The sequence below is a fragment of the Ictidomys tridecemlineatus genome, chromosome 5, assembly GCF_052094955.1.
Source record: "Ictidomys tridecemlineatus isolate mIctTri1 chromosome 5, mIctTri1.hap1, whole genome shotgun sequence".
In the NCBI taxonomy this organism is placed as follows: domain Eukaryota; kingdom Metazoa; phylum Chordata; class Mammalia; order Rodentia; family Sciuridae; genus Ictidomys; species Ictidomys tridecemlineatus.
Window position 1 is genome coordinate 20021077 of NC_135481.1, and position 25108 is coordinate 20046184.

The window sequence follows — 25108 nt, forward strand, 5'->3', positions numbered from 1 at the left end:
GTTCTAAGTGAGTCCCTGACATCCTGAACCATACCTTGGGGTTTCCTCCACCTTCTTTGGCTGCATACAGCATCTGCAGGGCAGACTCTGCCAGTGTCTTGGTTTGGTCCAGCACTGTCATCTGCTGTTGATGGTCCAAAATCTTGGAGGCGACACCTACTGCAGCTAAGATCAAGGGCTCGAAGTAGCTTGCCAACTGTGTCACCTTGCAAGAATGGAAAGTCATAGGTACATCACTTAAGTACAGGTGTTTCCTTCAGAGTACCTTTCAGTGGGAGTGGATTGGGAAAAGGGGTGAGCTGATTCAGGAAGAAATGCAGGCCTGCTACTATGTACTTTTGAAAGTACTTGCTGGCTATTGACTATTGCTTGCTTTTGATTTCCTTTGGAAAGTTTTTTATCTCTTTTCCAAACATGATAGAAGTGCTAAGAAATCAATTCTGAGATCTAGACTTAGGCATCAGAATTGAACTCAATTTTATAAATCATTAATTTTACAAGTAATTTTTAATAGAAATCAAAGGCATCTTATAAACTCAGAGGAAGAGAAAGTAGAAGAGGGACAGGATTATCAGAGAAGGTAAGAGAAGAAGCCTGAGATAAAGAGAAACTTCAAAAGCTTTTTAAGAGGCCAGTCTAATTGGCTTCTGCTTGAAGCATTTGGATAAAGCCTTAGCTCTGGATTAAATAATGCAAAATGATTTCATATCAGCCAAGATGTTGTTTATAATTAGTCCAACCAAATTTCCCATATCTATATATCAATATACCACAGCAAATTTCACCTTTACATACATCCATAATGCACTAATTAAAATTTTTAAAGAACTATAATAGATCATCAGAGTATAGGAAAGGGATAAGGGGGAGGGAGGAGAGGAAGTAACAGTGACTGAATTGCAGCAAATTATATTCTATGCTTGTATAATGTCAAAATGAACCCAAATATAGTGTAGAACTGTAACAAACAATACAAATTGACAAAAACACAAAACAAAGAGATATGCCCACATCCAAATCCAAATCCCTGGAATCTGAATGTTATCTTGTTTGAAAAAAAGGTCTTTGGATTTCTCTTTCTTTCTTTCAAATGAGATATGCCATATTTGAAAAGGCAGAGATGCTGACCAATTTCAACTACCCCTCCTTAGAGCCAGGAGGAAGTTTAGTAGTCCCTTAAACTTTTCTGTAATTTGAAAAAGCAAGATGATTGATTTTCTAAAATCAATACCTGCTAAGAAAATTTTGGCTACTGCACTTCTTGATGTGCACAGCGATACTGACTGCTGAACTGATCAATGCTCAGGAACCTTGAAGGCTATTAGAATCCAATTTTTGGTCTCTCCCTGCTAAGGTATAGGCTACATGACAAGCCAGCTCTCCTTGAAGGGTCAGCAGAGTGAACCCCAAATGGGCAAAACATCATCTGCTATTTTAAGTATGGGCAGGAACTCAGCTGAAAGACTCCTCTGGGGAGGCCATGCAGGGAGGCTCTGTTGTCCAGAAAAAAATTTGCTTTGCTCCATCACATGTAACAACAGATGCTGCATTAGAAACTAGGGAAGAACATTATTGCCCTAGATACACCAGAATGGGCTGAGATGGCCGGGAATAAAAGATAGAAGCCTATGGGTGAGGAGTGTCAGCATTAGCCTCTGGTTTATTTTAGAATAAGTGGAGAGCAATGGGTGATGGTAAATGTCTTATTGGAGGAAAAGTTTGACCACAACCATAACCCACACCAAAACAACTCACTATGAACTTTCTCAGCTTCAAGTGAAAAAAGGATCCTGAAGTGTTCATTTTTGGAAAAGAGGCTAGAGAAAGGCTGAGTGCTATTTTCTGTTGTCAGAGATGCACTAGACACAGGCATGATACCTGGCATGGCAGGCTTTCAAGAATGAAAACAAAATCCATTACCCCCCAAATCCCCAGCAGGATTCCCTTGGTACATGTACATTACCTTATGTCCCAGCTGCGCTGCCTCTCCCCGAGCTGCTGTGGCGATGGGATCGATAAGGTGCCCGATTTCCTGTACCACTGAAGTCAGCTGCTCCTGTAGGGCCTGATAAGGGGAGAACTGTCAAGTTCATCTGACAACAGTTCCCCATAACACTGCACTGATTTGAAAAGGCTTACATGAAAGACGAGGGAGACCACATAAAATGGACATCAAAATGCCAGGCTGCAACATCAAGTTGCTGTAGGTATCCTGCCCTGCCCAGTGGCAGCTCATCATTCTTCCCATAAGAAAGCAGATGCAAGCTTAAGAACTGTGGGTTCTACTGGCTCCTTGCTCCTCCTAGCCCTGACAACTGATGCCAGTGGTATCTTTACTTTAGGTTATTCAACACAGTTACTGGAAATATGGAATATCTGTGGCTTTCCAAGAAGGAAAGACAACTATGTTCAAATGGAGACAGATAATTGGGGTCTGAGGGAACATCCAGGTCACTGTGTTCTCAGAACTTGAGGAGGGTGACGTAAAAATGAGATCAGCTCTTTGAAAGCAGGACTACTTCCCCCATGGCATAATTCGAAAATGCCAGGTGGGACACACACTGAGCTCAGTCCAGAGCTCAATGCACTTGGTGGAGTGTGCACAAAGGTGGAAAATGGCGCCCTCAAGGCTTTTCTTCTTGCATTTGAGATGGCTTAACTTCTCCACCTCAAAGAACTGTAAAGAGGCTGTAAAGAGATGGGGCATTGAACTCAAATCAGGAAATAATTAGCCAGTAGCAAAAGAGATCTGATTCCTTTGTAGGGATCCTTCACTGGAGAGATTTGGGATTGAGCAGCTTAGAACATTGGACATTTTAGGTCCACACATGCTGACATGGAATTAGGTGATTCCTGACATAGTGGCATGTTCTGCTGATAAAAAATGAGACTCTAACTTTTGCCACTTCCCCATAGAACAATGGTGCCCAGGGGCCGAGGCTTCAGCCAGAGTTTACTCTGAGAGGGGATGCCTAATGTGTCAGCTGGAAAACAAACAGCTACAGAGATGAGGCTGTATTCAGCTAATTACTTATCTTCGCATTTATTATGTGAATATAGTTAGGAATACCAGAATATTCTAGCAATGTTTTTTCATCACAGGTGGTTTGTTAACTTGAATATGTCTAACTAGGGGGAGTGTATGCAATTGGAGGGGGAATTTTCTTCCTAGTGAGGAAGTTCAGACAGGATATGTTTTGGGAGTGATAGTGAAAGGATGGGGCACCAAGGGGCTTTCTGAGATGCTGGTTATCTTTGCTTGTTGATCTGGGGGCTAATTACAGAGTGTGTTCAGCTGGTGCTAATCATAAAGATATACACATTCTGTGCATTTTCTGTATGAATACTACACTTTAAACAGGTTACGACAGTCATTCTGGCATTCTTCATAGATGAGAATGTTTCTTCTTCTTCACTTCCTGGAAATGGGTGTGTGTCTGAAGTTGGAGTGAAAAAATGAGCAAGCCTGCCTGGGCCTGAGAGAAAGGGGCCGAAGCTCATGGTTAATGAATTCAGTGGCAGTGATGTAAATGTCAGCACACAGACCATGTATACATATGTATTAAGTACCTCTGGAGTATCAAGCACAGTGCTTTAAAAGAAAATGAAAAATGAATCAGGAAAATGTACATAGGTACAGAAACAATTCAAAGGAAAATTCCACTCTAAGCTTTGGAAAAACCATCAAGAAAGGATAAAGTGGCTCTAAGTTAATAACAAGATACAAAAGGTCCCTAACATACTAGGCAGAATCCTTTATCTTTGAATGAAGAGTTTAATGCCAAATCTTCCCTTTAACCAAAAAGTGCATTGATGAACTAAGACTAAAGAGAAGCATTCAAAATCTACATGGCTAGGCCTGCTGTGCTGATGTGTTAAAATGCATAAGGCAACCCCACCTTAGAGAGACCCAATTATCTGACTGATAATTTCCCCCCAAATTTCAGGCACATTTGAGCTTTCTACAGCTAGGTATATTCCTTCCCCAAGTCATCCTTTTCTTCTCAGCATTTTTCTTCCCCTCTCCCAGAAACTTCCCAGGTTGGTTCTACAGGAGAAGGTCCAATGATAAAACTAGTATTAGGAATATCTTGATCCCATTCTCTCTGCTCCCTGCCCCAGTGAGCTGGCCATAGAACCCTAGCCTACCTCCACAGAGATGTCGTCCCTCGTTGCCAGGCTCTGGCTGACAGCTGCCAGAGAGGCTTGCTCAATGTCCCGGATACATCGGTTGATGCCATCAATGGAGTAGTCACATTCCCTCTGCCCAGGGGCCTTGTCCCTGGAAGGGACAGTGCAAATCAAACACAAGGTAGGGTCTTAAGTCCCAGAAATTGCTCCAGCATTGGTGAGCTAGGAACCCCATCCCCTTCTCGCTTGAATGAGAAGTGAATCTCTGACCCTTCCTTGGCAATTCCTCCTGGCAGAGCCCAGGCAGGTCTTAATTTGGCATTGAGATAACTCTATGTGTTTCTGGCGGAAAGGATATTAGTACTGCCCTCTATCTCAGGCTAATGCCAGGCAACTGCAAAGGAAATGGTTTGAACTTGTTTTCTCTATTCAGTGACTTAAACAAAGGACCTTCAGGCTGGGTATGGCCTCCCAGTGGCTCTGGAGGCCAAGGCAGGGGGATGATGAGTTCAAAGCCAGCCTCAGCAAAAGTGAGGTGCTAAGCAACTCAGTGAGACCCTGTCTCTAAATAAAATACAAAATACGGCTGGGGATGTAGCTTAGTGATCAAGTGCCCATGAGTTCAATCCCTGGTACTACCCATAGGACCTTTAGTAAAATAATAATAAAAAACATAGGACCTTTAATAAAATAGTAATAATAATAATAATAATAATAATAAAAGTTAAGAACTCTTTTCAGCACAAATATACTATATTCTCTACATTGCATACTAGTCACAAACTCATGGGCTGTACTAGTTAAAATATTTAATGAAAGTCATTTGAATGTCATTAACAAAAAGTTAACTGTGGTTTTTAGCTTCAAAATCAACCAGAACAAAAAATAATTAGGGAGCTAAATCCATTCCATGCTGTTGGGTATTAACTTTGGCTAACCTCAAAAATGTTTCATATATTCAGGTGATTTTTTTTTTTTCAGCGTCCTACCATCACCAAGGTTGTCCTAGATGCCCCAAATTACTGTGGACTATAGAATGTCTTTTTTTAAAAATCTTATTATCAAACTAATTAGAACCCCAAATTCTGCAAAACAAACTGTAATACTCTCTGCCTAAAAGCCTGGGTGTAGACAATAAGGTATACTGGTTAGAAGAGCTAGGACCTACAGCCTGGGGTGACTATGGAAACGTCATTTAAATCTTTTTGCCTGAATTTTTTCATTAGTAAAATGGAAACACGGCAGTATATACCTTATAATATTATGATGATCAAATAGGGTGACATAGGTAAAATACTTGGAATAAATCTGGTGTATAGTTAAGTGCTATTAGAGACAAAGAAAAAGATGACAACATAAAGTTAAAAGCTTAGTGGGCTTATTCCCTTCCTCCCTATTCGATGCAGGTTGAAAGCAATCTCCAGATAGCAACTGACCTGATAGACGTGATGAGACTCTTAATGGAGTCAGATACAGTGTGTGAATGTCCAGCTAGCACAGACCAGGTGGGTGGGTCTTTGGGGTTGATGGCCAGAGAGCGTGCAGTGCGGATGAGGTATGATGAGCTCTCCAGCATGGTCTTGGCTGAGACCAGGATTGGTTCCTGTGCCTGGGAGCCCTGAGACCAAACAGCAGAGAGGTTAAGGGCAGGGCATGCAGACATGAGTGAATAAGTCAGGTCCTAGAAAGTCTTTTGCTTATCTAGTCACCATCTCTGTCCTCTCGCTTATACAAGGTTTGGATGATGGGCACTTTGATCCATGTTTGCTCCTTAAATAAAAATTTTTAGAATCACACATCCCAAGAAAGAATCAGCCCAAAACCTAGGCACAGAGATTGTTCTTAATATAACAATATTATCTCTCAAGAGATGTATAATCACTGAGTTTCATAACTCTTTGCATGTATCACCATCAAAAATAACAATACCCTACATGATGACAAAGAGAAATTTTGAAGTTTTAACTACTCATGTTCATTTTGTGCTACCCCAGATTAACCAATGACCTTGGTTGTTGGAAAGGGTTCCTTACCTCAGAGCTGATCTGGGCGGGAACACTGACAAACTCAGGGTTTGATGCAAATGCTGTTAGGTTTTCTACTGCTTCAATCAAGGGCGCGGTGGCAATACGGCACTTATTGCGGTTGTCTTCAGAGAAGTCCCCATCCAGGGCCTAGTGGGAGAAAAAAGGATCTTTCATCCCACTGAGAAGCACCAATCATCTCTAAGCCACAGGGATTGCTTCTGAGGGAAGAAAGATGGTTAAATGGGAGTAACACTGAAAATGTTTGCTGAATTTACAAATTGGAGAGATTCCTGCCATGGATCAGAGGAGCCCAGCTAGCAATCTTAATAAAAAAGGTCAGATATGTACCTTATAGGACAGCTGGCCTCAGCATCAGTTGACTCCCATTCAGAAACCATGCTTCCCCTGCAGGAAGCAGAAACCACTTAAACAGCGCCTGCTCTTCTCTCTCACTTGGGCCCTGCTGTCAAATCTGGCTGCAGAAATCACTTTCAAGAATATAATCCTTGGGCTCCTTTCCTTCATTTACATGCATATTAAGTCTATTCCCCCCTCCCAAGTGACAAAGACAATGTACACTGTGTGGCAGTTTCAATTTATCTAAGTTTTACCTAGATGCTCCTACATGGCAGATGGAGGTGGGGCTGGCAACCACTATCTTGGAATGAACACAGTGGAACCCAATAGGAAAGAAGAGGCAGGAACTACCTTCAAAACCACAAGGACAAATCTCACTAACTGTATATTTAACGAAAAACGCCATACACAAAGGGGGACACTGTATACAATCCCATTTGCGCAAAGTACAAAAAACAGGTGAAAGTAATCAAGGATGTTCTCAGGTCACTCTAAAGCTGGTGGACCCCAAGGCAGCACAAGAGGGCTTTCTAGGCACTGTACAGATCTGTTTCTAGATCCAGAAATCGTTACTTACTGTGTTTGAAAAATTGAGAAATTTTATTGAGTTCTACACATGTTTTTCTCCAGGTATCTTATGCTTTATTTTAAAACAAAATTAGCGTGGGTAACATAAGAGTCTAGTGATCAGTCATATCACTGAGTAATGGCCAGAGTGGATGAGAATCCAGGAGTAGACTGTGATCCATGCCAGCTGCCCACAAAGGGTTAACACTTGGATTCAAGGCTTCCCAGCACCGGACTTCAGCACCTGACTCTACCCCTTTAGGCATATTAGGTCCAACAGCCTGTGACCCATTGACAGCACTACTACTTCCTAGCAAAGGGCTCCACGTGAGAAGGCAGTTATGCTTGCAGGAGAATGTAAATTTCCTTGTTAGACTACCAATTAAACTTTTAATTTAATCCTTATGAACAATATATAAAAGCCAATTTAGACAATTAGTGAACAAAAAAACCAGAGCCACTTGCATTACGCAGCAGACTGGGTCTGAGACAGGAATATTCTGTTTTTCAATAAGGCAAGAGGAGGCAGGCATGGTCGGTTTGAAGGCTATTTCTGAATAATAACTGCATTCCAATCGAGCCTTGGCAGCTTGGGTCAGTAATTATACATCCACAATGCTAATATTTTCAGAGTAATTCCCATGAGCTGGGCTAATTTACCATCTTGTGCGAATATGGCGCCTGGCTTGCCTTGGCTCTTGTCCTACAGGCACTTGACAGACACTGCCTTCCTCTACCGTCTCTGATTTGGCCACTCTTATATGCTCAGCGGAAACTGTACATGCCTGTTCCTTCTTGCTCACATGTACAGTCTCGTCTCTTAACTGCCACTTATATACCTAGTAAATGTTAATTTCCACAGCCAGCTTGGCCATGTAGTCTCAGCATGCTGTTCCTGTTGCACTGCTAACATCACGGACTCCTCAAGGTTGGGTGCACTAGGCCTCAGGGACATTTGGGACTCCTCGTGGAAGGCAGGGTGGATGACACTTGGCAGAAGCCTTATACAAGTGAACCTAGCATAGGCAAATGAATGAAGCAAGCAGACAGCCAGAGAGGGCTTTGGAGTCCCAAGAGGTTGGGTCCACGTTACACAAATGACACTTCTTGGAATGACAAGGGCTTCTACTGGGCAGAAGATGTTCAACCTTCCCTTGGTACTGCTCATACCTCCTGCCTCTCAACTCTGTACTTGCTCCACAGCCTTTCCCGACTCCCACAGCCCTTAGTCCATTGGGAAACAAAGCAGTTCATTAAGCCACCAACTTAAAGCCGATGACCTGAGATAAATCCCAAGGAGTCAAGAAATAGTTCTCAAATGATCTAATGATGCAGTTCCATAAACTGCACTAGCTGGAAGAAAACCTTATAGTTGTTGTTTTGGGTTTAGCTTTTAAGCATAGATCCTAAAAGTCACATGTCATGTAGCCCATCGCTATTCACAGGACAGGGCACTGAATGACATGGACTAGAATGCCAAGCTCTCTCAATCACTTTCCCTCCCCTGTTTTATAAAAGGAAAAGTCATTTCCTCCAAAGGAGCATTTGGCATCAGAAAGGACAATTTGCACAGATATAATTTCACTCCTAAATTCTGCTTCCAGTGAGCATGGCTGAACCACCCCAATAATCGGAACACTTGAATCCACCCACTGAGGAAATGTGTTTCCTTGTGACATTATACGTCACAGAATGTCCTTACACCAGCTGTACTAATGTAAGGGCAAACTCACCTGGCCTCATGCCCAGACCCATCAGGACAAGGGCATTCTGGACCCCTGGCAGCTGCTGAAGGTTCTCAGCACAATCTCAAAGGCATGAGGGAGAAACACTAAACCCCCAATTTTCATAAATAAGTAAGTAAGTAAGTAAGTAAAACCTGATTTTCCAAACAATAAAACCTTAAAAGTGACAATTTGCCAAGGTCACCCTGCTACTTACTGGCATGTCTTAAGCCATGACCCAAGACTCTGGATCCCTTCTCTCCTTAGGCAAGAGCAAGAAGAAAAAAAGTAAGAAGCCCAGTTTTCTCCTTTTTCTTCTGAGGACTTCTATCTTGCCAATCCAAACATAAGGATGACCAGGAAAACATACTTACAGCCAAGTCAAATTTGATTAAAGAGAGCTGGATCGGGTGTCTGTGGCACACACTGGAAATGCTTAACTGCAGAGCTCTTGAGCTTTAACTCCAAGGAGAGAGGCAAGGCCAAACTTTAATTTCTCAGAAAAACAAAAGCTGGTGTTGCATAATTTATACTTGGCACCCAAACCTGAGTGACTGCACATTTAAAATAACATTCCATTCCACAGAACCGATCCAAGGCTGGGTAATGAACAGAATAAAGAGAGAAAAGCCAGCAAGGTGTAGGTTCACCAGTTGAGAGACAGCATCCGCAATCAGGGATGGGTGTCCTCACTTGCTCAGCATTTGGTGCCATTACTGGGGCAGAAATGTATTCTTGCATTGCTATGTTTGGGGTTTTAAAGGATGTCACCAATAGCGATTTAAAGTCCCCAGACACACACATTCTACATATTCTCCTGCTCCTGGTGCTTCTCTTGCTGATTCCCCACCCCTTTTCATGACTGTAAGGGTGTGGCAGCTGGGATTATGCTTGGGCACATCCTCACAGTTAAAAAAAATCACCACTAAGAGGCATAATATTTAGAGAAAAATGTAGCCAGGAGGGCAGCTGTCTTAAGTGTTCAGGGAATTAAATATTCATTTGCTTTTCTGTTTGACAGGATACTTAGCCATTTCTTGAAATAGGAAATCTATTTAGTATATAGTACTGAGTGCTACAATGAAGGACTTTTACATTGTCATAATAGTAAATTAAAGCCAAAGCTCATCCTTCTGGTAAACCCTGCTACATGGTGGGGATTGAAAAATCAGGCACATTTTGACGAGTGAAGGGCAATATGTTCATCTCTGCTCCTCTTGCACTGCTATGAGTTCCCAGGGTGCTCATAGCAGACAGGTCTTTATGTTCATGTTACAACCAGCCTACACTCCTCTTCTGATGCTTATACATAGGCCTATCTTTCAGGCCATCACACAAGCTCATTTGCTGCAGGGAATTGCAAAGAGGGTTTGACATGGTGAGGAGAATCTGAAAAGAAGTGATCTGAACAGAGATGTTTTATATAGATAGGTTAGGATTTAAAACCAAGGTGGTGACAGAAAAGACAGGGCTCCAGGAATTTCTATAGGATAAGGAGGTCCTTCCCTCCCCCAACTCCCTTAGTCTGTCTAAATATAATGTGTTTTTTAATAATCAGAAAATGATTGACTTTAACTGAGATAAGTTAATTATGCAGCAACCCACAATGATGTTACTACTTAAAACTATATTGCCTTTGCCATCCCCACCTTCCAAACTTACAGACAAGCACTGTCTGTAAGTTTCTTACAGACAAGCACTGTCTGTAAGTCTTTCTTCCTAGGCTAGAGGCATCAGTTTCTCTCTCCATCCCAACAAACTGATCTCTATGCCAGGGTTGAAAGCAGAGGCTCTCTGAGGCCTGGATTTAAATTCTCACCGATTACTATTGGCTGAGTCACACCTTGCAAAGTTAGTTACTTAACCTCTCTAGTCCTCAGTGTCACATCCATAAGATGCACCATGGTGGTATGGATTAAATGAGTAATACACACAAAGCACAAAATAAACATTAACAAATCTAAGATTCATTAATTGCTAATACCAGGAACTGATGGCAACAGAGGTCAGCTGCTACCTGAAGGCATGGGGCACCTGGGCACTGGTTCAAATGTATTTATTCATTTTCAACTTAGTTTATTATTGCCTTGAAATAGACAGTCTTTTTAAAAATAAACAAGCAAAAAAATCCTATGTTGAAACAGCTAAGAAATTGCTGACTGGGCTAGTGGCCCCCTGCTCTCACCAGCCGGATTCTAGCCACTCCTGGGCTGGATCCTCTCTCCTTTGGCCTTTGCTCAGCTAGTTCTATTCACTAACTTCTGGCCTCCAGGGGAAACTGGGAGGAGTCCACTCTTAACAACAAAACAGTCCTCACCTGAGAGAGTGTGAAAGCCCCAAAATAAAGTTTTACCACATCCAGTGTTTTTCTTTGGGCACTCCAGGCTTACACAGAACTGGTGCCTTGCCTCCCATGACAATGCTCCTTTGAAGGCTGGGGATGGGGTGGGGGGCTTTGTGGTCTGCTGTCTGGGTGCTGGATGTTTTCCCACAAGGTCAGCTCCCAGCTGCCTGTTTGGTCTCCACGTAGGGCAGACCACATGGCCTCCTCACTCACCTTCAAAGACCACAGCCTAGCCATCTCCATTCCTTCCTTGCAAGTGCACCTCATACATTGCCCCATCCCCATCTGCCCAAGAGCTCTAACATAAAGATAAGCTTGTTAGAAACACAGAATACTCAGAAAAGTTGATGCTCCACTAAAAAAAGAAAGAAAATGGAAACAGATATAACTAGAATACATATCAAAGAGATTAAAACAGTTTTTGAAAAAGTGATTTCCCCCCCCCATAATTTCCCATTTTCTTTTCCTTCCATATCTACTCTTTATCCAAATATATCCAGATTCATCACCTTAGCAAGAATGGCAGAGCCTCTACCAGTCCACTCAAACCCATCCTAAATCAACAGAGTTTAAGTACTACCTGTGCACAGGGCTAAGAGTCCCCATAAACAATCCTTCAACCCAATTTATGTCCCCAAGCACCTCATGTGCAGAATTTCCCTATCATCTGAAATGTTAGTAGAACAGGTTGCTGGTTTTTCCTGACGAGTATCTCCATTAGTGAGGAACTCCTCCTTGAAGACCGAGTCAGAGGTTAAACCTCACCAGCCTTAGGTCTTAGGAGGGCAGAGCTTCAACCCCATTCCTCTGACTGCTCTGCAACAGGTGTTACAGGGACCAATGGGGCCTGTGGTACAGTGACCTACCTTGATGGTCTTCACCAGGTTGGCAGTGCTGTTGGCGACCTCCTTGGCTGACTGGACAAAGTGCCTCTTGGCCACAGGGTTGGCTGTCTTTGATGAGGCGATGCGGCAGGCATTGCAGAGAGCCGAGGTGTGCTTGGCCACAATTGTGGCAGCTGACAGAACCTACAAAGCATGGGGTGAGGTTGGGGGCACCCCACACTTCAGTGCAGAGTGCCTGGAAGCTTCCTCAACTCCCATGTCCAGAACCTGGGCAATAATATGGCTAGCTCAGCTGCCCCCAAAGGCACTCCAAGAAAGGAGAGGGCAAGAAACATTAAGCAAGAGAGAATGGAAATAAATAGAAAGGGGAAGAAAGTGCTCATGTAGCAGGCTGGGCCTCAGACAATCTTAAAGGGGACATGGTTAGCTAGTCCTTGGAACGCCTTGATAGGAGGTCCAGGGTCAGGCCAAAGCCTAGACATATGTAACTTAAAATTTTCTAGTAACTACATTAAAATAAGTAGAGAAACAAGAGAAATTTAAATAACATATTTTATTTAACTTGATATATCAAAAAATTCATTTATCACAAAAATCAATGTACAAATACTGTTAATGAAATTTTATACTTTTGTTCATACCAAGTCTTTGAAATCCAGTGTATTTTGTATATTTACAGCTTTTCACTATTTGCACCAACCACATTTCAAGGTAGTCAGGGGTCACCACATGGGAGAGCCCAGGTCTAGATGAGTAAAACAAATGTCGCAGTGGCCTGCATTCTGCTCCTCCTTGGGTGGACTGCAGCATCTGATGAAGGGCTCTGGCTTGGGGAATCTCCACAGGCTCCCCACAAACCTCAACCCCTCTGCTCTCTTAAATCCCCAGCCTCCACTTTGCTGGGGCTCTTACCACCCCTGTGGCCTTCACGGGATAAGAAAGGCCTCTCAGGTGCCTGGACACTCAGGTCTCAGCTGCATCAGTCCAGGTGGTCTCTCTGGCTCCTTTCTATGCTATGGATTCTGAGCCTGACTCTGGGGCAGGCCTCTTTGCCATCATCTCTGGCATTGTCATAACACCCCGAATGCTGAATTTTCCAAACTTTGCCCAAAAGATTAGGAGGCAAGCAGGTGGAAGATCAGGTGTCACTCATGTTGAGCCCTCAATGCTGAGCACAGAGCAAGCCCCCCGTGACTGTACCCTGGATTTTGTGGAGTTGTGGGACTCCTCATGTATATCACTGGGATTCTTTTTCTCCTTCTGCCTTCCAGTTCCCTATCTCTGACCACCTACAAATTTCTGCTTTTACCACGTTTTTCAACATCTTCCAGGGTCTATATCTACAGTATATTTAACTGGCTTTGAGAACTCTCAAAGAATAGGATTCTTTACTAATTTCCCATAGTTTCCTTCAACCCGCCCAGAGGAGCCTAAGGAATAACACAACCCATGTGGTTACCTGTGATGGGCTACTACCAGGGTCCACCAAGTTCTGGCATGCCATCTGGATAGCCTGGTTAGCCCTGGCAAACTGGATGGGGTCCACCAGGCCCTGGTGTCCTGCCTGGCTATTTGGATCAGAGATGCCGACCAGGTATGCAGCCTGAAAAAGGAGGAGAAAACCAGAGCTCAGGCTCCCAGAAGCCTGTGGGAATGTCCCGCCAGCAGGAACTCCCATGGTTTCTATGGTGGTACCTGGAGAAGGAGCTGGAGCTCTCCCATGCCTCCCACAGGGGAGTGGTCACTCCTGGTATCCACTGTATGGCAAAGGGCACTAGCCTGGAAAACCTTCATGGACCAGCCCCTTACCTGAGCTGCAGCCTCTGTCAGCCCACAGAGCGCCTTGGATGCAATCCCCACACACTCCCCAAAGGCAGGGAGGTCCCCTGTCTTGGCATTCTGTGAAATTCCTGCCATTGACTCTCCCAAAACCTGTAAAACAACCAGAGATATTCTGTGCTGAGACTGTTTCAGATGCAGGGATACAGAAAGCTACACTTGCAACTTAAACATTCAAGGTCACTTAATTTATATTATTTTCCATTCTCCATTAGGAAGTAATTCAGGAGGATTATACTATTTATGTTTCATAAAGAGAAATAAATAATGAAAGTATGAATCTTTCATCTAAAAGCTATGTAGACATCAAGAGATACAGTTAATACACACAGACATGAAAGTATGATCTATACATGGCATCTCATGGGTAAATAGCCCAATTTAAGAACTATTAGTTCCCAGAATATAAAAATCACATCCATCGAGCTGTAGTTGAAGTCCTACTCAGAAAGTAGAATATGTACCCTTCTGGGAATCATCCATTTACTTATTGACAGTCAAATTTAAGTAGATATTTGTTAAAGATGTTTCCTAAATATTTTAAGTATTTTTGCCTTATTTTAAAAATCCCTGGTGTATTCTTTTTTCAGTCCTCAAAAATAACAGTTGAAAAGGACTCAGAATCCAACCCAGAGCAGTCAAATACCATGTATGAGGTCACATGGGTAGAGGGAGGTCATCTACACTAAATCTGCTGCTCTGTCTTCTATGGGCCTTGTCATGTACCAGGAGGACAGGGGTGCTTCCCAGGATCACAGACGAGGGTATGGAAGGACATTCACTCTTTGGAGACTATGGTTATCACCAAGTCTAAAACCCAACGCAGAGCTCTTTCATTTTCCAATCAGCCATCTTGGATAGGTAAATGAAATAAATTCCCTAAAAGTGCTTAGCTTACATGAGGACTTGCAAATCCAAGAAGTTAGAGAGTATTTTTGTTTCCCTCCTCCCTCCTAACACTGCATTCTTCATTTCTTTGGATCTGAGCATGTAAAACACATGCATCCTCCCCTTAGACAACCCATAATTCCACAAAATATGCAGGACAGAAGAAATTCTAGTCTAAGCCTAACACAAACAAAATCTTCCAGACATTACCAATACAGATATCTCCACAAGCTAATGTGGAAGATCATGTACCATGTTACAAAGCCAGATGGCAACAGCCTGACAGTCATTCATCTCATTTGCATTTCATGGTCATCTTCTGATTTTGACTTGTTCTCAAAAGACACTGACATAATAATCACAGATCAGTGTTTCTCACAGTTTTATTTTTATTTTTTTCCATAATGGTTCCGCTAAGGAGTCTTTTTAGACTTCTTTTCCTAAACACCACCTTAATAAAATTTTGTTGAGTAAGATTAATGTGGCAAAAGCCCATAAGCCATGACATTATATTTTTCTAACACTTCCCCATCCCTTGCCAAAAAACAAGAATATTTCATTCCCTTGAGAATGCACACCATGGTTGGATGGCAAAAAGAATACTCCAAAGGATCTCATGTAGGCCAAAATGCCATAGGACTTCCTATAGTAGTGAAGTGCCAGTAGTAGGTCACAAATGATTTGATTCACAGTGTCACCCATACCATCTGTGATATGATAGATGCAATGGTTCTTAAAGTATGGTTCCTGGACCAGCAGACAGGACCTGGGAGCTTCTTAGAAATGCAGAATCTCAACTTCATTTCAGATCTACTGAATAGGAAACTTGGGAGTGGGGCTAGCAATTGGTATTTAGCAAACCCTTTAAATGATTCTAATGCATGCTAAGGTTTGAGAAGCCCCTGGGCACCGGGCTCCACAGTAAGGCTTCTCCATACATGCAGCCATATAGTGGCCAAGGGCAGATCCACCCCCACTGAGGAGCAGTGTGAACTTCTGGACTGTGGCACAGACAGGCTTACCTTGGAATTTTCCATCACACTCTCAATGCAGTCAAAGTAAGAGAGGTCACTAACAGGTTCATTGGGATTGTCCAACATCCCCTTGACAGTCTAGAAAGGAGAGCACAACTTAAAAAGTGAGCGAGAGGCATACAATAGGAAAGATTGAATGGGGTGTATGCCTATAATCTCAGTGACTCAGGAAGCTGGGGCAGAAGCATTGTAAGTTTGAAGCCAGCCTTAGCAATTTAGTGAAGCCCTCAGCAACTTTGTGAGATCCTGTCAAAAAATAAAAAGGGCTAGAGATGTAGCTCAGTGGTAAAGGTCACTGGGTTCAATTTCCAGTGCCCATCATCCTCCAAAAGAAAAATAAAGATTCAACATAAAATGCCAACTATCAACTTCCCCTCTCCGTACAGGATTCCAGTCACAAGTGCTCATTCACTTAGATTCTTAAGAGGAACTGAGATCCTGATATCATGACTTTAGATTTCCTGCAACTCAAGACTGACTGGGGTTGGAGGAGTCTCAGGATAGATTTGCCAGAACTGAGAATCTCTTGTTTCAGTTTTGTTGAGGAAGCAGAGATTTAAAAAATAAATAAATAAATTTAGACATTAATGCAAGGCAACATATTCATGGTCAATGAACATAACTTCTCTGCTGGAAAACTCTAAGGAGTTTAGATTCCAAGGACTCACTGATTCACTTCTTTATCACTAATAAGAATCCCCCATATTTGGATTCTGGAACCTTTCAGTGAGGGGCATGAAAAAGAAGCTAATTGCCCAAAGCTGCCTGTTGGGATGGTTCATTTGTTTTGAGTTTTAAGAGAATAAAAAATGGGATTGGGGGTGTACCTCAGTGGTTGAACACTTGCCTAGCATGTATGAGGTCCTGAGTTCGATCCCTAGCACCACATAAAACTAAATAAACGAAATAAAGGTATTGTGTCCATTGACAACCAAAAATATTAAAAGAAAAAAATGTCCACAGTTATTTCAGTCCCCATCAGGGAAATAGGTATGGGCCTGCTTCTCTGTCTCTCAAATCATGAAAAACATCAAGAGCCTTCTTGGTGTAATGGCCTTGGATCATGGTTTGTGAGGTACTCTTCCAGGGGAGGAGGGTTTGGGGAGGAGGGCCTGGGAATGCACCTATTCAATCTCTTTCCCTCTGATAGTAGGACCAAGCAGCCAACAAAATGATAATGGCATCTGAGTTCCAATGGGTGGGGAGTGATGGGAAAGACTGAGCTGTTCAGTGAGAGATGCAAGGAGAAAAAGGCAGTGGAAAGGAGAAGCTCCTCTCACTGAAGAATCTCTTCTTGCTCCTTGGTTAATCAGAATTGTTTTAGTACTGCAAATCTTGAAGTAGTAATAATTTTGGCAACCAGGATACTGTAATAACACAGAGTATACCTAGGCCAATGGAGTTCATTTAGATCAACAGTCCACACATCATGCATATTTGCAAAAGTGACCAGAGCAGAACAAGACAGCAATTCAACCCATGTAAGGAATATTCCCAACTGCTTTCAGAATGCTTCAGTCTTGTGATAACAATCCCCTTCTCATTTCCAGCTGTGCACAATGGCCTATTGCCATAAACAGGCAGGGCCTTAATTAAATGCTTCAGAAGCTTCCACAGTTATTTCCACCATGCCAGACCCATGTGAATCATCCAGAAAACTAAAGGAGCACTGGGTGTAACCAATTTATCTCTTGAGATAACCAGGAGGACCTGCATTGGTGAGGTCTGCTCTGCCTATAAATGGAAACACTGATGTATGTTTATCCACATACATTCTATAAGCACACATGGATATTTTTTTTATTATAAATACACCACCATGAATACAAATTTAAAAGCACAACTATATTTTGGGCCACTAGGAGCCCCATAGCCTGACTCTGTAGTGGTGTTATTCCTGGTCTCATCCGTGTGCCCCTACGTGTTACAGAATAAATCATACAGGGAAATCATTTTATTGAAAGTGACACTAATCTCAGCCTCTCTTTCTTCCCCAATTGTCCCAGAAGAATCTCTCCAGTATTTTTTAGGCAAAGATTGATCATCTGCAGCCTACGGTCAATACCACAGGGCTCTTCTGTGTAAAATGAATCCTTTAATAAAATAAATATTAGCCTAGTAGAAAAAGGGGAGCACTGATGATAATCCTATGAAATCTAATTTCTTTTTAGTTCCTTGGGACCTGGATGGGAACTTTGGCTTCAATTGTCTTCCAGGAAAGACAGAAGGCAAGGACAAAGGAGGAAAACACCTCGCCATGTAGGGAAGAAGAGAGACACCAGTCCCCTGTGCACATGCACTCTTCCATCCTTAGGGCCCTTCAGGGACTTACCTCAAGCTCCCGCAGGGCGTTATCACACTCCTTCTGCCCAGGGGCTTGCTGGGTGCACAGGGTGATGAGCTGATTGATGCTCTCTGTCACAGCTCTGAAATAGGGACAGAAAAAGAATTTTATATAAAAATGTCTTCAACAATTTCCCCAACAATGTTGGCAGGCTTATCAGAGATAAAATTAACTTTCTATTTAGGCTAGGGTCTTCATGAGTCCACTCCCACAGGCTCCATATGACTCAAGAAAAATAACACTCACTGAAAATAAAATGAGACTCCTTACCTTGCTTCTGATTATTCATTTGATTTAACCTTAAAGGCTACCAATAGTTCTTAAAAAGAAATTAGGACTACCTTTGGATATTCATAAGAAAAAATTCACAACAAAGATGCAAAGAGATCATATTAACACTGTTCAAGATCTTTCATTAGCTGTCTATAGTAATGAAAGGCTGAGTGAGGCTGTTTTGGGTAGCCCTTGTATATTTATACATTTTTAAATATAGGCGGCAAAAAAATGTGCCCATGATTTCTTTTTTTTCTTTTTTCTTTTTTTAAAGAGAGAGTGAGAGAGGAGAGAGAGAGAGAGAGAATTTTTAATATTTATTTTTTAGTTCTCGGCGGACACAACATCTTTGTTGGTATGTGGTGCTGAGGATCGAATCCGGGCCGCACGCATGCCAGGCGAGCGCGCTACGGCTTGAGCCACATCCCCAGCCCGTGCCCATGATTTCTAACATCTCTACTTTCCAATAAATTCTGTATGAATTACTAATTCCTAGCAGATTTCCAAAAATTATTCTTTAAAATAGCGATTTCCTTTATTAACATGAGACTCTTAGAGACTCTTACATGATTTTACATGTATTTCTATTCTGAGAATTTAAGATGCTACTGGATGTTTTGCTTTTCTTTGACAAAGAAACGTTCTCATTCCCCCCGCCCCACCCCCAACATGCCCTACTTAACTTGTCCTAGGTAACAGCATGGATAATTCAGAAAGTCACAGTTCATTAAGTTGATTTCTTTATGAGATGTGAGACGCAGGTTGAGTATTTTTTGCTGTTCTTTGGCATATGAACGCCAATTGTTCTAGTACCACTGATAAAACAATCTTCTCTCTATTGAATTGCTTTTGCAACTCCAATGACAATCAATCGACCATCATTGAGTGGCTCTACTTCTGGACTCTACACTGTTCCACTGACTCATGTATTTTTTCACCAATACCACAGTCTTGATTACTGTAGCTCTGTATTCTAAGTCTTAAAACTGAAAAGAAGTGATAAATGCTTGAGGAGATAAAAAATGCTTATCATACTGATTTGATCATTACACACTTTGTGTGTGTGTGTGTGCGTGTGTGTATACATATATATGATAATTATCATTCTATACCCCATAAATATATATAAATGTTATGTATTGGTTAAAAAATAGAATACCCTTGTGTTTTATACATGAAAATTCTGAGAATTGAGCTAACTGAGCTAACTGCCTAATGGGGTGCTACAAATAAGGTGTAGAATCAAGACTTAAACTCATGCCTGCCTGTCTGACTCCAAACTATCTTTTTTTCTGCAGGGCCATAATGGTCCATACTTAATGCAGAGCCTAGAATTCTATTCATATTTCCTAAGCACTACAGCTAAAGGACAACTTAAAACAAACAAAACCACATATTGTAGTTAATCACCAATATTGTCTAATATAAAAGATGCCTCATTTTATTAGTTAAATCAGCTTTGCAGCTTGCCACAGAATATCAAATTAGATGGAAAATGATGTTACCAACGTACAAAGGCAATCAGCTTAATTATTTGATGAGATACTTCTTTTAATTCTAAATTTAGCTAGGGCGATGGAAAGAAGAAAAACATTCTTGAACTCAAGAAAGAATCCTCAAATAGCTTCTCTAAGAACGACATGGGTAATTTGTTTACAGGGGGGAAATTGCTTTAATGAGAGCATCACAGGGAGGCACTATACTCTCCATCTTGCAAAGTAGAATGACAGACAGCTGGACAATCCCTGTTCCAATGATCCTGATGGGCACAGTCCATGATGCATGCATTGAAGTGTCCCTCAGAGTCTAGTGCCATGTCTTGTGTGGTGGCCGAGACCCACCTTGGGGTAGGAGACAGGCTGGCAAAGTCAACATACCAGGTGGAGAATGCTCTCAACATAATGGCAGATCATTTGGAGAATATGTCCACATATCACAGAAGCTTTCCATTCCATTTCCTTCTTCCTGAAAGTGTTGCCTGTTTATCTGTTCTTTTTTTTTTAAACACCTAATTTCTGTATAAAGGTTTTTCCATTTAAAAACTAAGTATTTACAATTGGTGAATCCAGAGGATACACAGCTGTGGGAAAACTACTGACTTTCCTATTCTTTTAACTTTTTTTGTAGATATGAAAATTTTTCAAGTAAAAATTTGGCATTAAAAAAGTAAAACCAACAGACTTAATAGTTTGTGGTTAAATAATCCATAAAATGTCAGAGCAGCATCACATGTCTAAATGAGTCTCCTGGGTAAATGATCCATGCCCAAAGAGCATTATTTAGGTACGATTAATCCCCACAACTCATTTTAGAGTCTGGATACATTGCTAAATAATAAACTAAGTGGTCTAGAGGCAAATGGTTACGTATGCTTGACGATGAAAAATAATATTTTTATGTTTGAAACAATGGTAGCTATTTTTACAAACAAAGGAACAGTTAATATAATTTTGTAATGTTATTTTTTTAAATTTCAAAAAATTTCAAGAAATTATAAATTGATCAGTTTATATTATAAAAAAAATCACCAAAATTAGCATGAATCTAAATAGATCTGATCTTTTTTTCCCCCCACAACTTTTTGAAATGCTCATAAATTTTTAAAATGCTCTGGGTTTATTTTTAAAAATACAAAAAAGTTAGATGATCATAATTTCACAATCTATAGGTATCATTTTCTTATATTTAAGTCTTTATCAAAATAAAGATTCTTTATCTTAAAAAAAATCAGGATCTGCCACCTCAGAGGTTAAAAAGGGCCCTCTTTTAAAAATCATTTAGTGCCCAGAGATACTCAATTGATTCAACTGAAGTTTGAGAGCTCTGGCTGGAAATTTTAAATAAAGAAATGAGTGAGGGCCTGATGAGTTGCGACTCAGTGGTAGAGCACTCACCAAGCACGTGAGAGGCCCTGGGTTTGATCCTCAGCAACACATAAAAAGAAATAAGAAAAATTAAGTTATTGTGTCCTACTACAACTAAAAGATAAGTATATTTTAAAAAAAAGAAAAAGAAATGAGTGAGAGAAGAAAATCAACAAAGTTGAGCTTCTGATCATCTATGAAGCACAAATCACCTGATAAGAGGCCTAGAGGGAATACAGCAGCCTAAGACAGCTCCCTTCCTCCAGGAAGGAGGTGCTTAGGAGGGAGAAAGAAGCCCATCATATCCACCCATAAGTATTCCCAGGGTTCTGTTATGCCCCAGGCATGGAGAATAAAGACAAATAATACAGTTTAAAGATCCCCAAGACAACAAGGTGCTTGCAATCTAGTTGAAGAGGCAAGACAATGAAAAAGAAGAGACACAAAAAAGAATAGGAGACAGGCCATGGTGGACCTGCTGAAAGAGAGGACAGATAAATGTGGAAATCCACAAGGAGCATGGAAGAAAATGAACCTCAACTGTGGGGCAAGGGTTCTGCATGGAAGGAAGTGCTCAACGTACACTGCAGCAATTGGGAAAGTAGGGGTGAATGTGATTCTGATTTGGAAAAAGGAAAAGAGAACTTTCTAGATGAAACCAACAGAGAGCAAGAGCCCTATTTCTATTTTTTCTTTTTATATAGCAGAGACCCTCCTTCCCTTCATGCTGCTTGCTGGATTCTCCTTTTTCATTGTCTCTGGAGACAGGAGGAAGCCTGCCTAGTAGAAACCTCAGACAAAGGTAGTCAGAGAGTAGGAGCTGTCTGGGAGCTCCTGGTAGACCCTCAGAGGACAGGATAAAAGCGAAAGCCCCCTGGGTTTCAAGGCAGCTTCACGCATTGAGGCATCTCATCTCTAGAGTTCCTCTGGCCATTATGATGGTTATGGTATACGTCTGGCTGCTGGGAAGGGGCTCAGAATAGATATGCCCTCCTTTGCCCAGGTACATGCTAGTTGGGGAAAAGGCTACTGAATGACTGACAAAAGGTCTTCAGCTTCATCCAATTTGTCAAAAAAGAGCCAGAGCCCAACTAGCAAGAAAGGAAGATGATCAAGTCAGAAAAGGAATTTCTCTTCATCAGCCAAGGGAGGAGGATCCTTAAATATTCCTAGGCTTAGAAGCAGAATTCAAAGCCCAGGAAAAAACACATACTCTACCTTTTCTCCAGAAGCCAATGTCTTTTTTTTTTTTTCTTCCTGAGAAGAGGAAAACTGCAGAGACCCAGAAAGCAAGAGGTTCCAGACTGCTGATCCAGCAGTGGGACCAGGCAGAGCTGGGGACATGCATGGAAGAGACCAGCAGGGCTTGGCCATCTCAAGAACAAGGAGGGCAGTGGAACTGAGACTAAAGACAATAACATCAGGTTCCTGCTGCTCAACTTCCTGAACACTTATAGGAGGCATGGAGGAAATGTGGGGCTCATTCTACATCTTGCTCTAACTTCACCATGGCCACATCCCTGTCATGCTCACAGTGTGTACCCAGCACTGGGCTTGGCCCCAGTCAGTCCTGTGATAACCACTTGTGTCATTAACCTGTGAAAGAATAAAAGCATGAATGAATGAATCTTATCCTAGCAGAATGCTGTACCCCAACAAGAGCTTGCTTGACCCACTGGACCAGGCTGGAGTTTCCCATTAGGAGACCACCCAGGGAGCAGAAGCTTGCCAAAATGTGCCAAGAAATCAAGGAGAATGTGCCAGTATCTTGTTGCAACACTTGCATCCCAGACAACTGTTTTCACATGAGCAGTCTTAAGTAGCTACCTGGCTATCAAACCCTCAGGGTAGGAACTCTCTGCCAGCAGCTGAAAGTAGTTGAAAGTTAGGACAGGGGACAGAAAGTTTTAAAATATTTTTTTAGTTGTAGTTGGACACAATACTTTTACTCTTCTTCTTATTTTTTAATCTTTATGTGGTGCTCAGGATCGAACCCAGCACCTCGAACGTGCTAAGTGAGCACTCTGCTGCTGAGCCACAGCATCAGCCCCAGGACAGAAAGTTTTTAACCTATTTCTAGGCTCTGTCCTCAGTGCCACCACCAGGGAGTCTGCAGACACCCAGAACTATATTCCAGCAACATTCTTTCAGGGTTTGTTTGCCTTCTTATCTGGACTTTAGAGGCCAATTTATATTTTTCCCTTCTTTCCACAATTTAAGAGAGCGAACAACACGTTCCAAGTTGGAAATTATAATTTGGAAATGATGCAAAAAATTGAAGATAATGAAAAACATCTGAGTTCAGATACCTGGACATATCAGTTGCCTTATCCAAAGGCTCTTTGTAGGAGAAAAGAAGTGATCAAGAGAGGGTTTTATATCAGAAACAGCTGCTCCACAAAATAGATATCACCCCCATCCTTGCCTCTCCCCACTGTCAAGGGAGGGCACTGGTTTATCAGAACAATCACAAAGCATGAGAAAGAGGTGGGGAGATGTGAAGATAATTTTCCAAACCCCTAAAACTCTATTGTTTGCATTTAAAATGTATCTTCTGTGACTAAATGAAGAAACACAACAGCTTGCAAGGGAAGTGCTCTGACAGTTTGTAACAATATCTATCTATCTATCTATGTACGTGTATATACGTACATATACACACACATACACATACCTACAGGAACAAACAAACAAAAAGATGGAAGGAGAGACAGGACTTAACTATTAGTTCCATGAAAGCTGGAAAGAACTGAAGGATGATGTAGTTCACACTTTCATTTCACAGATGGAAAGTTTAGACAGGTTGAGCAACATGACTGAGGGAGGAGAGAATCAAAGCTTGGAATAGCATTCGGGTACCTTGAGTCAGACAATTTAAATGGTCACTGAGCTCCAAGGGTTCACACAAAGAAAAGGAAACAACAACAACAAATAAACAACAAAAAAACCCCACAAAAACCAAACAAATGAAACAAAGCTGAAAAGAAAAAGCAAGGAGAACTGAAGCTAATCACTAATCTGCACATTTTGAAAAGATTTCCAATGATTACATCCCCCTCATAGCCTCTCATTTAATGCCTCACCATCTCAGCTTTTTCATATATAAAATGGTGTCAAACAATGCTAAGAAAGCATCTGTACCACCCATGGTAAAATATCCTCCCCTCTGGGTTTGGGAAGAAGAATGTGGAATTGCTAATAAAAGATCGTCCTGGGCTGTCGCTGCAGTTGCTCTGCACGCTGGCATTCAATCACCAGTTATTGAACTGAAGTGGCACAGTGGTAGCCTGCGACCAGAAATTGTATTACTTACTTCCCTGGGTGAAAGCAACAGGAAAGGAGAACCCTGAAATATTCCCAGATTCAGAGTCATGTTTTATTTCAGTTCAAAAGCTATTCTACCACTACTCATCCATCCTAAACTGGAGCCTTTCCACACAAGTCAAATTCAATCTAATATCCATTCCAGGCACATAGTATGTGCTGAATAAATGTCTGGTGAATGTTTTTTGAGCATTGCTCTCCTCTTTGTTTTTAGTATTTTCTGATTTCTTTTTCAATAAGCATCTATTACTTTCATCATCTGAAAAAATCTATTTAAGCTTTCATGTTTGCAAGTTAATAGTGGCCTTAAATCTAAGCCAGTCCTTATTGGAAAGGCTGTATAAGATGACAGAGGATTTCTTAGTGGGAAAAAATCATGGAGAGGAGCCAGTTTTACAAAAACAAAAAACAAACAAACAAAAAAAAACACCCCAGATTCTCCCATTACTCTTTACTTTACCTCCAATGACACAAGGATACCACCAATTCTTCGCTTAGCAAAGTAGTAGGATGTTGGGCACATCTTCAAGATGCAGTGACATCATTT

General features: G+C 41.6%; 1 protein-coding gene across 8 annotated transcripts in view; it reads right to left on the bottom strand.

The window, feature by feature from the left end:
• The window catches only part of Tln2 (talin 2), a 405316-nt gene that overhangs the window by 65412 nt on the left and 314796 nt on the right, over positions 1–25108 (bottom strand). For 5 of the 8 annotated variants that reach the window (XM_078049521.1, XM_040275958.2, XM_078049522.1 and 2 more), the window contains 10 exons: positions 18089–18182; positions 15745–15834; positions 13805–13927; positions 13455–13598; positions 12017–12178; positions 6165–6305; positions 5568–5749; positions 4150–4282; positions 1964–2065; positions 35–205 (listed from right to left, as the gene is read on the bottom strand). In XM_078049521.1, the coding sequence (XP_077905647.1) occupies positions 35–205; positions 1964–2065; positions 4150–4282; positions 5568–5749; positions 6165–6305; positions 12017–12178; positions 13455–13598; positions 13805–13927; positions 15745–15834; positions 18089–18182 (1342 nt within the window). Of the gene's footprint in view, positions 1–34; positions 206–1963; positions 2066–4149; positions 4283–5567; positions 5750–6164; positions 6306–6506; positions 6526–9023; positions 9069–9180; positions 9324–12016; positions 12179–13454; positions 13599–13804; positions 13928–15744; positions 15835–18088; positions 18183–25108 lie in introns of those variants that run through there. The other 3 variants (XM_078049523.1, XM_078049524.1, XM_078049525.1) reach the window with 3 other exon arrangements.